This window comes from Drosophila takahashii, chromosome 3L, assembly GCF_030179915.1.
Source record: "Drosophila takahashii strain IR98-3 E-12201 chromosome 3L, DtakHiC1v2, whole genome shotgun sequence".
Lineage (NCBI taxonomy): Eukaryota > Metazoa > Arthropoda > Insecta > Diptera > Drosophilidae > Drosophila > Drosophila takahashii.
The window spans coordinates 9511812-9528275 of record NC_091680.1 but is presented as its reverse complement, the minus strand read 5'-3'; the positions used below and the strand labels follow the sequence as shown (position 1 = coordinate 9528275).

The 16464-nt window shown below is 42.8% G+C and overlaps 1 protein-coding gene across 11 annotated transcripts in view; it reads left to right on the top strand.

Moving 5' to 3' along the window:
- The window catches only part of Lmpt (four and a half LIM domains protein limpet), a 63168-nt gene that overhangs the window by 42583 nt on the left and 4121 nt on the right, over nt 1–16464 (top strand). For 5 of the 11 annotated variants that reach the window (XM_017144278.3, XM_070215906.1, XM_070215907.1 and 2 more), the window contains 2 exons: nt 9948–10148; nt 11043–11217. In XM_017144278.3, the coding sequence (XP_016999767.1) occupies nt 9948–10148; nt 11043–11217 (376 nt within the window). Of the gene's footprint in view, nt 1–10; nt 74–246; nt 4572–4643; nt 4950–9163; nt 9478–9947; nt 10149–11042; nt 11218–14055; nt 14229–16464 lie in introns of those variants that run through there. The other 6 variants (XM_017144285.3, XM_070215908.1, XM_017144276.3 and 3 more) reach the window with 5 other exon arrangements.

Sequence of the window (16464 nt, the reverse complement as noted above, 5' to 3'; positions counted from 1 at the left end):
GTGCAATTAGGACAAGGAAAAGGAGAAGGACAACTCGCAAGCAGTGGAGACCAGCGACAGCAACAAAGCCAATGTAAGTGCGTAGGTCAGCCACCTAGCACCATCCTACTTCCACTGAAACCTATCCAAATCCAAACCCACTGCTGCTTAACTAACTTTCCTAACTGCTTTACCTCTTTGCTTTTCATATGGCAACCGCTTTCGCATTTCGCCTGCTTTTCCGCTTTTCCCAACCCTCTCCAAAAGCTGCAAACCTCTTCCGCAACAGAGGAGCAATCAAGGGTTGGTTCACCTGGCTTGCGTCGCAGTCCGCGCATGGACGAAATGGAGCATTACCCGGAACGTTGGTCCGCCAGCCAGGAGCAGCATCTAGTGCCAGGAGCACCGGCCATCAATGTCCAGCAACCGGATACGGCACCTTGGCGGGATCAGTACGGTTTGCTCATGGAGGGACTCAGCGATTTCTACGACTTTACCGCTTCAGTCAACCCGTCGAGATCCCGTTCGGCATCGCGAAATCCCTCACCAGCTCCCAAGAATGTGGCTAATCTTATGGATGTGGACACGGAGCGATCGCTGGAAGTTTTTGACGACACACAGGAGGGTGTGATGGCAGGTGAACTGAACTGCGAGTCTGTGCTGCAACTTCTCGAATCGAATTTGAATGGAAACGAATCCTCGAATGAGCAGCTACAAGTGCAAACTGTAGCAGATGATGGTAGGAATGGAAATTCCATGGTGCCAATGGTATATGAATCACTTGGTGCTCCGGTGGAGGAAAGGAGAAGGGAGCCCTCTGTCGAAAGGATACCATGCCGATCTCGATCCCGTTCGCCACTTCCCACCTCGGAGAACCTCGAGAAAAGCATCCACAAACGCAGGGAGCGACTGATCAAACAGAACGATGAACTCGCCGAACGTCTATCCCGATCTAGTTCGGAAGGTTCCATGGAAATCGAAACTAATGGCAATGGAAGACTGAGTCCCCAACTGGAGGTCACTCTGCCGCAGCCCGTGATAGAGATCAATGACATGGCTGATGAGCCCATGGAGGAGGCCGAAACTACGCCCGAGCAGATGCGACTCTTTGTGGAGGGCCTAAGGGCTGAGAGGAATGCCCGCTCGAGGTCAGCGACACGTTCACGTTCCCGTTCTCCGCTGCCGACGGCAGATAATATAGAAAAGAGCCTGGAAAGTCGACGTCTAAAGCGCATTCAACATAACGATGAAATCTTCGAGAAACTGCAAATCTCTCCTGAAATTATAATAGAATCCGCTTCACCTCCAAAGTCACCGCTTCCCCTGCCCACCGTATCGATTGAAATTGTGGCACCTCCAGAGGAGGAAGCTGAAGTACCAACCGAAGTAGAGCCTGAGGATACTCCGGAGAGCATGGCCAGACTCTTCGAGCAATTGCGCCTGAACCGAGTACGTTCCCATTCGCGAACCAGATCCAGATCGCGATCTCCTCTACCCACGGCCGCTAATTTGGAGCAGAGTGTGCAGAAGCGGCGCGAGAAGCTGATTGCCCAGAATGATCAGTTCTTCGAGGTGCTACAGGAGAGGGCAAGGACCCCGGAACCCGAAGCTCGGCTAACAGTGGAGTACGTCTATGAGTTTGTCCAGGAGAAAGATGAACACATTGCTGAAAGTCGCGACATGCGATCGCTGTCACCATCTCGATCGCGATCGAAGTCAGAAGAACGAGTGCCTGATGATTTCCATTTGATGCTCAATCTGGAGGGCAGTGAGTTGCGTACACTGCGCAAAAACAGCGAGGAACTGGAAAGTGTCCTGGCAGCGAGTGTCAGACAGAGGGAATTGGATCTGGAGGCCCTAGAGAAACTGCACAATGCCAATGAGGAAATGGAGTTGCGTGTGCTGAGTCCAACGAACTCTGAACTAGAGAGAGTGGTTGAGATGACACGGGAGAACCCAGACCTAGACCGAACTGTATCCGAGGTGGCCAGGGATCTGCAGGAGGAACTCGTGGCCAGTGGCTTCAAACGCTCCACCTATGTGGGTGAGTCCCTTGATCTGGGCAGTGATCAGTTCAAGGAGCTACGTCGCGAGGCAGCTGAATTTCAAAGATCCCGCAGCCCATCTCCTGGACTAAGCATGGATCTGGCTCGAGAGCAGGCGGCAGCTCAAAGAGAGCTCCAAGCCGCCATTCTAGACTCCCTAACCGAAAGTCGTTTGGGCGCCAAACCCAAGACCTTCTCCGAGGAGAGAGCTGCCCAGGACATCTCTGCCGCCCAGCTGGATGACTTGCGTCATCGCACCGCCGAGTTTCAGCGATCACGCAGCCAGAGTCGTTCTCCCCTGAGAGAAGAGGAGCTCAACCAGTTGAGGGACATCGAAGCTGAATCGGCCAAAAGGGATTTACAGGATCAATTGCTAGATAGGTTGGCCGCCTCGAGCATTAATTTCGGCGACTTTTCACGGCACTTGAATGCCGACTTCTTGGACAGCGAGCGACGGGCATCGGATTCGGCTTTAAATGACCTAGAGCCGGATGAGTACCATCACTTTCGTCGCTACTCACTCGCCCAGGAGCAGCCCGTTGAGGAGTATCCCAGCGATGACTTTGTCTACATCTCTCAAATCGAAGTGCGAACTCTTACAGGAACCAGAACGTGGTTAAAGGAGGATTTTTACACCCAAGAACCGGATTACAGTGATTCAAAAAGTCCAGTGAAAGATGAAGATTCCTGGGCGAGAGCTGTTTTGGCCGCAGAAGCGGAGGCAGCCGAATTTGATTCGACTAATGCCATCTACAGCTATGATATACTTAGCGACCACGAGAATCTGGATCAGGAGAGGAGTAGCTCCAATGACAGCGAGGATACACGACAAACAGTGGTGGAGATCGATGACGAGGATGAGTACGAGTTCGAGTTGGACGAGGGAATCTCGGATAATAATGAACGCACCCAACCCACCGACGAGTCCCATCATGACACTTCCGAATGCGAAGAGGCCGAGAGGAATGCAGATCGATATGAGAATAGGGGAGCTCAGGATTGGGAGGAGGTGGATGATGTGGAGGAGTTTCTCGACTATGGTCTCGATGACGGTGCTGTGGGCGGAGCAACCCCCTATTCCGATCCCGACTCCTTCATCGATCAGATCTACAACGAGGCCATTAAGAACCGGAAGCAGTCGGGTATCCTGAGGGAGTACGAGACGATGGTTCAGGAACAACTGCCCTCGGATCACAGCGAATCGGATAAGGAAAAGTCGGGATCGGATAGTGAGAAGTACGCCCTATGGGCCAAGACCAGGGAACTCGAGCGATCCCATTCCAGCACCCGACACTCAGATGTGGACATTGCCTTGGGATTGATGCCTGAAAGCGAACACCGCGAGTCTGAAATGCGTTACTTGGGAGATGCTCATGTGGTGGCCCGACAATCCACAAGGCTACGTACCCGTTATGGCTTTAATCCCAACCTGGATGTGGGTGAGCTGGAAGATGACATCGAGGTGGATCTGAACTACAAGCCCAAGAGGGAGTACAACTGGCGCAAGAACTTTCGACTGGATGACAATGATGAGGGCGAAAGAAATGGCCAGGATGTAGCAGATGATATTGAAGATCAAAATCAAGATCAAGAGGCCAGGGACCAGTTTGAGGAGGAATTCGGATGGCAGGACCGAGAGCAGGAAGAATATAGGGATCACAATCAAGATCAAGATCAGCCAGAGTTTGTGAACGAAGAAAACGGTGATCTAGAGCATGGAGAATTATTCGAGAACCGCCGGATCAGCCTAGGCGGAGAAAGTATCACCCTCTTCAGTCGCAGTCCTGTTCGCGAAATTCTACCCGATGTACCAGAAGAACAAGCCCAAGAAGAAGAGCTACCCGAAGAACAGCCAGAAGAAGCGGCTCCCTTGGAAGAATCGCCCGCTGAGAAGCCCAAGAAGAAGAAGAGTAAGAAGAAGCTGCGCAAAGGATCCAAAACCGAAGAAGAACTTAGGGAAGACAATGATTCGGACACTCAAGTGGGTTTGACTCGACGCAATGAAGACCAGGAGGCAGCAGAACCTCCCAAGAGAAAGACACGTTCCCGGCGAAGCTCCAAAAGCAGCTTGACCAACGAAGAAGGGGGATCAGGAGGACTCTTCTCACCCAGAAGCAGTCTAGCCTTTGTGGGCGAATCCCTGGAGGGCATAGCAGAATTCGAAGCAGACGAAGAGCAGTCCACAAAGAAGAAGACTAAGAAACGCAAGAAGTCTTCGGCAAAGGAGAACAAGGAGGAAGCTAGAGAAGAAACCCCAGCTCAGGCTACAGAAGATTCTCACTTGGATAAGGCTTTGGCCGCTGCCTTGGCGGAGATTGCTCCCGTTTCGGTGTCCACCAATTTGACTCCAGAATCCACGCAGCAGAATCTACTCTCCACCATCAGTGCTGGCCAAAGTGTGTGTATAACCCCAGCTTCGTCGGTCGAGGAGATTGTAGAATCCCCCCCTGTATCGACTGCAACTGCAGTTGTGCCCGCGCGCTCCGTTGTGGACACCTTTGATATACTCAAGGATGCCAACTTCTATCCACTCTTCTAGCTCGCTTGGTTTGAAAACTAATCTTGTAACCACACACACTCTATCACTCATTTGATTTACTCTCTATCTGTTTCTTATAGACATGTTCATAAGCCAAGTCAAGCCAAGCACAGCCCAGCACAATCCAGTCCAAGCCACATCCAAAACCGAGCACGCTGTACATGAAATCAGACCCAGTTAAAGTTCCAGAATCCAGCATCCAGCATCCGCTCCTCTGACTGAGGGATCCCCGCGATTCCGATCTGTATAAACCATGTATTATACTAACGACCCAGAAAACTTTGAACCCATTATGAATCGAACGATTGAAGGATTGTTTACCATAGCTGTTAGTTTACTTAACGATTTTGTCTTTATAAAAATGCCGAGAATAAAAGCCAACTGAATAAATGAAGAAAAGCATTTCGTTGTACTCTGTGTAGCTATAAATAGTAATACACCCCACCGAATTTCGCATCTGTGACTTGTATTTTGTGCCAATTCTGCATCGGCTACCAAAATACTCGGGCATTGAGATCATTCATGCCGCAGCACTGGTCTCAACCATCCATGGCCCATCCCACCAAGTGCAGCCGCAGAAGAAGAGGGACCATAAATCGTCCCACAATTGCCCATATAATCGCAGACAATAATTCTGTGGCCCAATTTGCATTTTCGCATGATGTCATCGTTTGACATACGGCTAATACCGATGAGCAACACACAAGTCCCGATGGGAAGTGCTCGCCATATAGATTTACTCGATTTTTAATGCTCTTGTCATTGCGACTATAAACGAAACAAAAACAATCTGTCGTGCCCACGAATTATATATAGGTTGTTTAGCGCATACACTTGGATTTCGTGGGTCTTACATATGTCTGAATAATGGGCCTAAGGTCAGGGCTAAGTGGCATTAGAAGTGACAAGGAAAATATGGTAGTATCTTAGGAGATTAAATAAAAAATTAACACTAGATTAACATGGGTAATATTTATTTTAAAAATTTTACAATTTTATAAAAGGATTTTTGCTAAAAAATACATTAAAAATAATCATTTATTTATCTTTTTATAATAATAGGGTAGCATTCGATTGGTTGTCTTCCATTTTATAAATTTCTAAACTATTTTCTAGTTCTTCCCCAAAGTATGCACTCTTTCGATCCCGAAAGTATGCTAATCTATGGGAAATTTATCCAGCGTTTGCATTTCATTCATTCGTTTTCCGTCAGCTTTGGGAAATATAATATTTTTGCACTGCTCTAGCTTCTTGTTTTTTTTTTTTTTTGGCGAAATGCCCCTGTCAAGTTTTATATGTCGTATCCTCAGTCAAATTAAGCAAAAGTCAGCCACTGAAAGGCGACAAAGGTTCGCCGAGATAACAAATTATCTCAGCGACTCAGGCCGCAAAAGGGGAAATTGGAAATGAAAAATTCCCAAAATATTTATGACAGGCCAACAGGAAAGTGTGTCACTCGAGTGATTTGTTTACGCAGCTCACTTGGCTTTGTTCTCCACTTTTGCACTGGGGAAACGGGCCATTTGGAATTTATTTCTGTAAAACTCATTACGTAATGCATCCGTACGGCAAATAAATGTATCTCTCCGAACTTGCGTTGGAGCCACATCCAAGCGAACACGGCGAAAACGCTGCCAAAAAGTCTTATTCAATAGTTTTGTCTTTGACATGAATTCATTTTTCTTGCGGGGCACACTTAAAAGCCTGCGGTTATATTTTCTTTCATATTTTCCCCCAAAGTACAAGCGTGTATATATAGTACTTGTTCTGCTTGCGGAAAATTGCCTTAAATAATTTTTTAAAAAATTCACTTGAATTTTGTGCGTTCAGCTGGTAAATGAATTTTTCTTATTCAGTGTCAGTTAAATGAAACACCTTTTTTCCACACGGCCAAGCATTTGTTTTTGCATTCCGAAAATACACGTTTGAGAGTCATCTTTTTTTGGCATCACTTGCATTTGCGTATTTTTCAATAAATTTCCAAAAAACATGATTTCATTTGATTCGCTTCGACCAATTTAAAGACAAATTTAAAATGTGCCAAATTAAAATGAAATCTTTTTGGGGCGCAGCTGTTCTTAAACTTGAACTTATAGACACCCCCATTGAACAATTTACACAGAATATGCTCCTTGTCTTGGGAAAGTTTTCCCGTTTCGCTTTTGATTTTCGCTCAATAAACAAGAAACAAAAAATATAAAAATACGCTGGAAAATATACGCGCCTCTCTATATGTGAGAGTGTCTAAATTTATGACCCAATTAACGCTTTAACGCCTGCGTGAAAAATGCCAAATAATCGTAATGATGATGATCCGGAGGGGATCAAGAGGGAGGGGATGGCAGTCGCATCACGCAAAAACTTTTTATCAAAGATTCGCGAAATGCAGCGTATTTTTAGACCAACTCGCAGATTGCATTACACTCGGCTCCATTGCAGTTGTTGTTGCTCGTGTCTGAGGCGAAAATAGCAACAACTAATATACACATGCGATGCATTATTCTATAAGTATGTGCAAATGCCCAAGCACGAACATATATCATACTTTATATGATAGAAAGGAGCATGGCCAGCAAAACCCAATTCAGATAGAGAAGTAAAACCGGAAACATATTTCCATTTGAAGAAAAAATCCTATAGAGCTTTAACATTTTAATAAATATATTTTAGAGGAAGTTGCTGCTCAAAAAAAGTACAACCTTTAATGTTCTATTAATGTTCTAACCCTCATAGAAAACATAAGTTTTAGATTAAAAAACAATTCACAATTGTTTGGCCAACAATAAATTCGTATAGAAAAAAAATTTTATTTTGTTATTTTGATTTTTGTTTTGGAAAATATTCCCTTGATATTTGTATGCACTAAACCCCCTCGATTTTTGCGCAACGCACGTCACTGGTACATCATTATTAAAGCCATAAATTCCCATAGCAGCAGTGAATCAGTTTACATCAACATTTTGATTCTTAAACAATATACACATATATTTTTTGTGGTTGCTGCCCTCTAGCCAGAACATTTCACGAGTTGTTGATTTTGTTTATTAATCATTTTGGTCTGACGGGTTTTTCTTATTCCCCGCTTGGGTTAGACGGGCGACCTAGAACGGCGCTTTAAGGCCTTGTTAATAGCTTTCTACCACTGAACTGTCACTAGAACATTCTCGCGGCCCATTGGTCATTTGTACTTGTTTAGTTCTCGCCAATTTACCTTGGCCGGCTGCCCTTAGGTGTCGCGTCAATTTGTCTAATGGAAATTAGTTTGGCCGCCGAATAAACATTGGTTATTAATTGGGGTGAAATATTTAAATTCGGCCGACAAATGATGAAATTGATTTAGGACCAGATGAGGTCATGGTGAGTAAGTACTCCATTAAAAGCTAAAAATTTATGTTGATGGATCCATCAAACGTCAGAAGTTGTTTCTGCAAATAAATTTGATTTGTAGTTTTCAGACAGTTTAAAAAACAATCGTGTATTTTTGTCCATATAACTTTTAAATTATACAAATAACAGAGCATAAAACACACAAATTCTTAAAACTATTTAATGAACTTCTTCAAGTTGACGCACCCTATCTATTTATGGTATTTATTCTTACATTAAATTGGGATTATTTTTCTAATTTGCCGGCACACCTGTTGGTTCATTTCATTTCAGTAAACATTTTCGCCCATTGGCATTTCAATGATGTCTGTTTGCCAAATGCTGTAATGCAAGGCAAATCGAGAAACTACGGAATGCGAAAATAAATTCCATATATTAATACTAATTCGATAATGTATGGGCTGGAGATCAATTAGGAAATCTATTGGAAAATACGAAAATACCGCAGGGGTGCGATAAGCAGAAATGCCAGACGCAGATCATCGTTTTAGATCCAATCCAATGGAAATGCCGACTTATGCTCCATTGGCCAACGATCGTGTCGTGTGTAGTGCAGTGTGGGAAGAAAGAGAATTTTCCCAGATTTTCCATTTACGAGAGTGTTTGAATGTGCTGCTTGTGTGTCGTGTGCACAAGCGCCAGCAACAACAAGAAGGCACACTACATTTCTTTTGGTGAAAAATTGAAAATTTTTCAAATCTCTGACAAGTGATTTAAGGGGGGTTTTTTTGGGGAGAAGTGGGGGGCCTAACGTTTCTAGGGGGTGTCCAAGCATGCCACACCCCTTTCACCGGCGGCAGGTGGGCCATCATGCGCCCACGCCTCTTGGCACCTGAAATGCGTTCGATTTTTCATTTAGCCATTTTTATTTTTAGCGCGAAGCGTGAACGAAATATTGCATGCAAATTGGCCGAAATCGTTGAGAAAATTAACCAATTGCATTGCAAATTCAATAATGCCGTTAATTATTGGCGATATTTACATTGTCTACCGCAATAATTCAGCCGCCCGTCTTTTCGCCGCTCCGAAAAAGTCGAATATCTCGCGAGATCTCTACAGATCTCATAGCTCTCGCTCTTTAGGCACCCGTCTGCTCTCCGAGATTTTATTTTTACACTTGGCGGTGGCGAAACTAGATACAGAGCGGACTGAAAGCGGTGCAGCAGGCGTTTTGAAAAACATTTTCGGAAACCGCTGCGCCAGTTGAGATCCCGACTCGGCAAAGTTCATACCGTTCTGGACCTCCGAAATCGATCGAAAATACACTAGCCAGAAAGCAACACACACCCACCCATACAGACACCCTTCGAGATACAAAATCCACAAGATACGATAATAATTATAGAAAGTTCAGTCGGTCATTAGAGCGAGCGAGATAGCGGGCGCGATGGCGGACGTGGAGATTATGCAAACCGTGCAAACGGAAGTGAAGAAGACCACGAAAAAGGTCAAGAAGTCGTCGAAGCGCCGCGAGTCCGAGGTCCAGATCAGCGAGGTCGATGTGGACGCCTCCATCGAGGAAAGGGGGTAGGTGACCTGTGTCATGTGTGTCCCAGCACAGTTTTGTGGCAGTTCGTAACGATATTGTTTCGCATTCATTGTCCGATCATCCCAACACTTTTGTGTACAAAAACCCCTCTTACATTCCAAGCAAAAAGATTCCAAAATATATACGTATACTATTCAAAGAAAACTCTCGCATATCGAACTTTTACAAAACGACACACGTTACTACTCTACTTTCCTCGGCAAAAATGTTTACTAAAAGGTATCCACCAAGTCTATCTAAGTACACCCACCACAACCAACAGTGCCACAAAGAAAAACCAAAGAACCACAAGATAACATACCCAAAATCACACTGCACAATAGGAAAACTATACCAACAGAAAACTCTATGTATAAAATCCAAACTCTATTTATGTGATGTACCATGATTTTTGTTTATGCCCAAATGTGTTGTGAACCAATATCTATATCTCTGTGTGTGCTTGCAGTTAATTTTCAGTGGAGAGTACACAAAAGCCATGGACAAGGACTGGCACTCCGGTCACTTCTGCTGCTGGCAGTGCGACGAGAGCCTCACCGGACAGCGTTACGTCATCCGGGACGATCATCCGTACTGCATCAAGTGCTACGAGAACGTGTTCGCCAATACGTGCGAGGAGTGCAACAAGATAATTGGCATCGACTCGAAGGTACGTGAATATATAATAATACTAAACGGGAGACTCGGAATCGAAATCGGAATCGGGGGTCATAAACTGTTCGTAAACCGAATTTATGGCCATATGTGGGTAGTCAAAACATTTAATAACCATTAAGTAGGGCAGAGACACACAGCGATTGAAAGATAATATGGTCCACACTTTCATTGACAAGCTAAAAAACCAGTTGTGAGTGCAGCTCACAAAATCAATAAATTTATGTTTATGTAGAATCGGTCAAAATACTTCAGATTACAACAGTTTACCGAATACTTTGATTTTTAATGTGTTTTTTATGTTTCTGTTGTTGAACTTTATGCCCGTTTTATTATCATCGCGTTTTTACTAGGCGGGTTTTATGCGTCTAGCCATAATTTTTTTTTAATTATCGTGTTAAAATTAGAATGACAAATGCAACACGAGAAGGAATGCAGTAGTTTTGTGATTAATTAGTTTTTGGGTGCAACTTAAAAGAAATTCAAATAACCTTGCTCTCGATAGGGAATGTCTAAAGGGATTTTGAGAATATATAATATAGTCTCTTCAAATAAACAAAAAGAATATTGCAAAAGAATTCCACTTTAGTTTCAAAATAATTAAATAAGAATTTATTATATTTCTATATTGAGCAAATCTTTTGTGGTACCTACTCTGTATTATTATGCATTTATAAATTTTGTAAGATTTCCAGAATTTAACATTTGAATCGTTTTTATCTGAAAAAAAAGTTTAGAGATTGTATAATTAAATAATAATTCTGTTAGTATACTAATTGAAATTGAAAAATTAAAGGGAGTAATTAAATCACTAGTCAGATCAGTTTACAATGAAATAAATTTACCCTCAGCTCATATATAACCCTCTATATTCTCTTTTCCCTCCCAGGATCTTTCCTACAAAGACAAGCACTGGCATGAGGCCTGTTTCCTGTGCTTCAAGTGCCACCTTTCGCTGGTGGACAAGCAGTTCGGAGCTAAGGCGGATAAGATCTACTGCGGAAACTGCTACGATGCCCAGTTTGCGTCCCGTTGCGATGGCTGCGGTGAAGTTTTTCGCGCAGGTAAGAAAATTCGAGGAATATCCAACAAAAATTGTGGCATACTTGCGGGCGGTGTCTTGAAATTAAATTTCGTTGTGGGAAAATGGGCACTCAAAATTCAAGTTCTTCTCTTTTACCGTTAAGGATTGCTAATTGTAAGTGCAGAATGGATATTATAAAAAGGAGCCGGGCTGCCAGAAACTGGTTCGGTACAGGTGGATATGCCCAGTTATCCGGTATCCAAGCCATATCTCGGGTAGCATATCAATTTATAATACCAACGCATGGAAATTGATTGCTTTGGCTTGGCTATTAGCCAAGTTGGGTTTATGTGAATTAGAGTGGACCATTTTTGTACTAGTTTTAAAGCCAAAAACTATTTTAAAGTCATTCAAATCTTTATTTTAAATGTTTGACAAGGCTACAAATTATTGCTAAGCTATTAAGAGGTCAACTGGTTAGAAATAAACCAAGTTTAAGGCTGTTTGAAAGAGTAATAAACTTCAAACCAGTTTTTAAACATTAAAATCAATGGTTGTTAACGCATAGCATTTTTTTACGTCCTCAATAACAAAATCAAAACGTTTTAACGACAAAAATGAACTCACTTTAAGGAAACTCCCCAAGTAAATTGAACTTTTGGTCCACCCAAAATTGTCTGGGATGTTCGCAAGCCTCGCATTCCAGCTAACGAACTTGCCACACTCGAGTGCGTCCAGTTTCGAGATGCAAAGATACGACTGCTTACGTAAGTGCGTTGATGTCTCAACTGCAAGTTCATTGTCACCTGTGCTGTTCGCAGACTCTTTAATGAAACGGGCAAACAGTTCCAGCCCACGCCAGACCCTGAACCCGCTCTCAAAAAACCCCGTTCCGCCCCGCTTTTCGGACAAGGTGTCTGCTCCGCTTTCAATTGTAGCGCAAATAAATATGACAGAAAGGCAAACAGTGTCAGAATACATTGACTTTGTCAGCGAGTGATAAATTTATGGCCGATAAATGCCGCCGCAGATCAGTTCCGAGCGAACACCAACACCCGATACGATACAATGCGATGCGATACGATACGATATGATCTTAACCGATCCGATTCGAATTCGGCACGTTCCCAATTTGGCCAAAACACCAAGGGGGCCGTGACACTTTCGCGTCAACGCAAGGTTGCCAACCACGCGTTGCCAATTACGTGTAGAACAGGCCAGATATTGCAGGCAGTAAATATGATTATATTGTTGATTTTCCTGCACTTGCGAAAAGTTATTTCAATGTCAGCGCATCCCACACTCTTCGCTTCGGATTGAGAGATTCTGATGTTTGTCAAAGGTGGATCTCGGACTGACAGGCGACATGGCAGTGACCAATTTGGGTACGGATACTAACCAATCGCCGTATCAAGTGCATACTAAATATTGGCTAATTACCAAGTCAAAACCAGAACCCATTCAGATCCCTTAGATCCCCCATTGAGCTCGTCCATGACTCACCGCAAAATAAAAGAAAATAATCATACACTTTTTTGATTTATTTACTCTCTCTGACACGCGTCGTCGTAGCCAAGATTTTGGGATTTTAATTTCTTTTTTCCTTCTTGATTTGTGGCTTTTAAATTGCCTCGGTTCGGATTCATTAGAATGAAAAATGATTATTATGTTGCTTCGGAGGCGGAGGTGCGGCCAAACATTGCGAATCAGCGGGAAGAATTAAATAGAATTTGGTTTTTGGCACCCAACGAATAAGACTTTCATTTTGGGTCGAGTAGATGAAACGGGAAATGGGTAATCCGTTGCTTAAATGAATTATAAGAATTTAAAGATCTAAAAGCTTGAAATGAAATAAAATTAATAAATTATTACGATAAATTCGTATTAAACTGTTAAATAACTTCCACTACTACCAGCCAATTACTGGCACATTTTTCTAATGAATTTCGATTTTTTATTGACTTTCAATTGATTGATTTGTTGGTAGCCAGCGGAGGGGGAATCCCACGCACACTGGGATCATCCAACGCGTGTCGATCCATTTCCGTGAGTCGAGCGAATTAATCAAAAGCCGTTGCCCGCGAAATGAACTTCATTTCGCATCGCCCTAGAGCCACAATGTTCAGTCGCTCCAAATCGGGCCAGAATTGATTAAAAACTGCAACTATTTCCTATTCGATCGAACCCCAAATGCCACTGGGCGTTGCGGCCATGCAACCAACCAGTCTGACTTCTAGGTCTCGTTGTCATATCCCGAACTACAAACTACACTGCATAATGGGGGCCCACACTCATAACCGAGTTTAATCTGCATAAACGGAGGCTATATCAAGTGCCATGCGCCGGCGGGTTCGTCAATCTCCTCCCGGTCCGGTTGTAGCAGTCCAAATAGTTCATAATTGCCCGAACAGCGGGCGGAGATCGGCAGATTGAAGTCTCTAAATGGCACCCCGACTGCCTTGCCAAGTGCCACACAGAAAGAAATGTTTATAAAAATAATTTTAAAGTATTTAAGATATTTTTAGCATTTTAATTAACTTAGAAATGGAAAAACCCCCACCTAAAAGGATATTATTTTGGATTAGATATTTCCGTAAGATTTTTTCTGGATCTATGTTTAATAGTATGCTCTATTATGATTAATTTTTTAGCAGTGCAGCTATTTCAGCTTGTCGGCTTCAAAGCAACAAGACGATCTGTTGTCGAAGGCGGCATGCAACAGGTACCGCCTCTCCAGTAAACAGTTTTAATTTCCACTCAATCCACTTGCTCACTCAACTCAATTCGAATCAAGTGAACTCAACTCGTTTCTCTCGGCTGGTTTTCGCTCTCAACTCCGCCGTCTGTTTTGTTTGGGGCCCTCGACTCGGTTTTTCAGTCTCAAAGCGGCTTTCAAAGCGCGTGGAATGTGCCGCGGATATAGGAAATAATTTCCCTAAATATATAAATTTCCCATAGACAGTGTATTTGTTTTGTTTGGAGCAACGTGTTGCATGCGAATTTAATGCATAAACTTTGATCATCTCGATATAATAAAGAACCAAGAATAAAGTATTTCCGCATTTCAATAGTTGAGACGGCGGCGTTGATTAAAAGAAACCAGTGCCCGTCTCCAATTATAAACATATTGTTGTTTAGAGCAATTCACCTGTAAACAATATGGAAAAGTGTACCCAAATGGCTTTTGTTTTCCCAGATTGTAAATTGCAACAAGAAGGGGAATTTCGAGGAACAGGCGAACCCCCATCGACCCACATTGCGTATACTTAACGTCTGGTTTCACTTTGCACTCACTTAAGACATCCTGGGCGTATACGTAACTTTGTGCGGCCCACACAAAACGCACAAATTGCACAATCCTCAGGTTGCAGCTGCAAGTCACCCCAGAAATGAAATCAAATCGAGATACTCGTACCGCCTCTGCTCGAGTTACGATTTCCCACAAAAAACATTTCGATATCAAGTCAAAATCATAAATAACCAAAGAAATTTCGTGCCACCAAAACCGGAAACGAAATTGGACCCATTTTGGCTGCATTTAGTGTCGAGCGATGGCCAATTCGACGCGTTCCACATTTAAATTCGATCCGAAATGGGAAAACATGCGAAGCCAAACATGTAAACCGGCGACAGAGACATATGAATATGCACGCAATTGAGTTGGAATGCCTTTCCATTATTATTGCTGTCATTGCAATTGAATATCAATCGAAATGAAATCGCTTGAAACTATTTCCAAATGCTTTTCAATTGAATACGTTAATTGCGGGGAGATGGCGAGTGATTCAGCCAGTTCCCTTGGGGCAGTCAACTTAATCGTCTGGGCTAATTAAAGATCCTATCTGTGGGTCCATCAAAGACTCCCTCTCCCTCATACTTGACCGCCAAAGCTGATCCCGCTTAACCGTTGTCATCCGTTCGCCTTATCAAAACACAGGCCCGAAAACAAGCAAATTCAATTTCTCTTTTCACCGAATCTAACAGACCAATAAATCTCGACTTTTAAGCCAGCATTTGTGCCCTGCGGCGGGTCAAAGTCAAAGATCTCGCAGTGAAAATCAAATATTGCGGGAAGCCGCTAAATGAAGCCGCTGTTAATGCACAGCTCAAAAAAAAAACCTTTTTAAATTAGATGTGTATTTTTTATTTTCTTAAATTCTTTATGATTTTAAGAATATAAATACTGAATTCTTAACACTTCAATAAATATTTAATTTTCTATATTCCAATTTTCCTTTTTATGCTTTAAGCATACAAATATTTTCCAAGACCCTTAAAAAATCCTCATTAATTGCGAGTAATAAACCCATTTAAATTTCTTTCTGTGTGAGATATTTGCGCTGCTGCTGGTTTCCAATTGCAATTAAAAATGCAGACCATGCGCGGCGCAAGGGTTTCATTTTTGGTTTCGGTTTCTGTCTCGCTTGGCATTTGGGCTGGCTTAGGTTGACATATCCGAATCCGATTCGAATCCACTTTCATTTTCGGAGCTTTGACACTCTGAATGGGCCAATGCAAATGTCATCAATCAGCGGCGTCGCACTCACTCAGTCGCTCAGTCACTCAGTCGGCGACCTGTCAATATATCATTGTCTCAATGCCTCTCCACTTGACCCTCGCGATGCGATCGTCATTGCTGCGGCGGCCGCGTTTGTTGTAGGCGTCTGCTGAGGCTCGAATCTCTCAGTGGGCGATGCCTTTGGACTGTGCGAAGCTGACAACCCATCACAATTAGTTATAATTATGTTAGACGCTGGTCGCTATAAATAAACGTTGTTTATGCCCCACCATTTGGCCGCAAAAAAACGGCAGAAACCCATACGAATGCTGTGGTTACCAGTTGGTAACTCAATATTGATGGGACAAACTAGGGGGTCAATTGAGTTTGGAAAATGAGTTTGAACTAGTTGGAAGTCATTTAATGATTGATTTATTGGTATAACATACATACGTTTCTAGGTACTCAAACTTTAAGCTCTGTTAACTAAAATTTTCACATCTCTTTGTCAACTTAAATATTTGCTAGAGCTTTGTTTTAAATTGAGGAGTAGCAGTGGAAGTTTTCTGATTATTTAAATTATTGTTGATAGACGGATAAATATTTATTAAACATTTCTGTTCACTTTGAAAATAACTAAGGCTATAGTAGGTACTTAAGATTAGAAAATCTCAATTAGTTGTTGCATAAACCACAGGATCGTTATTAAAATGTCATTGGTTTATTATTTATTTCGAAAACTTAGAAGAATAACTTTGCTGCAATTATATTCAAATTGTCAGTTGATTT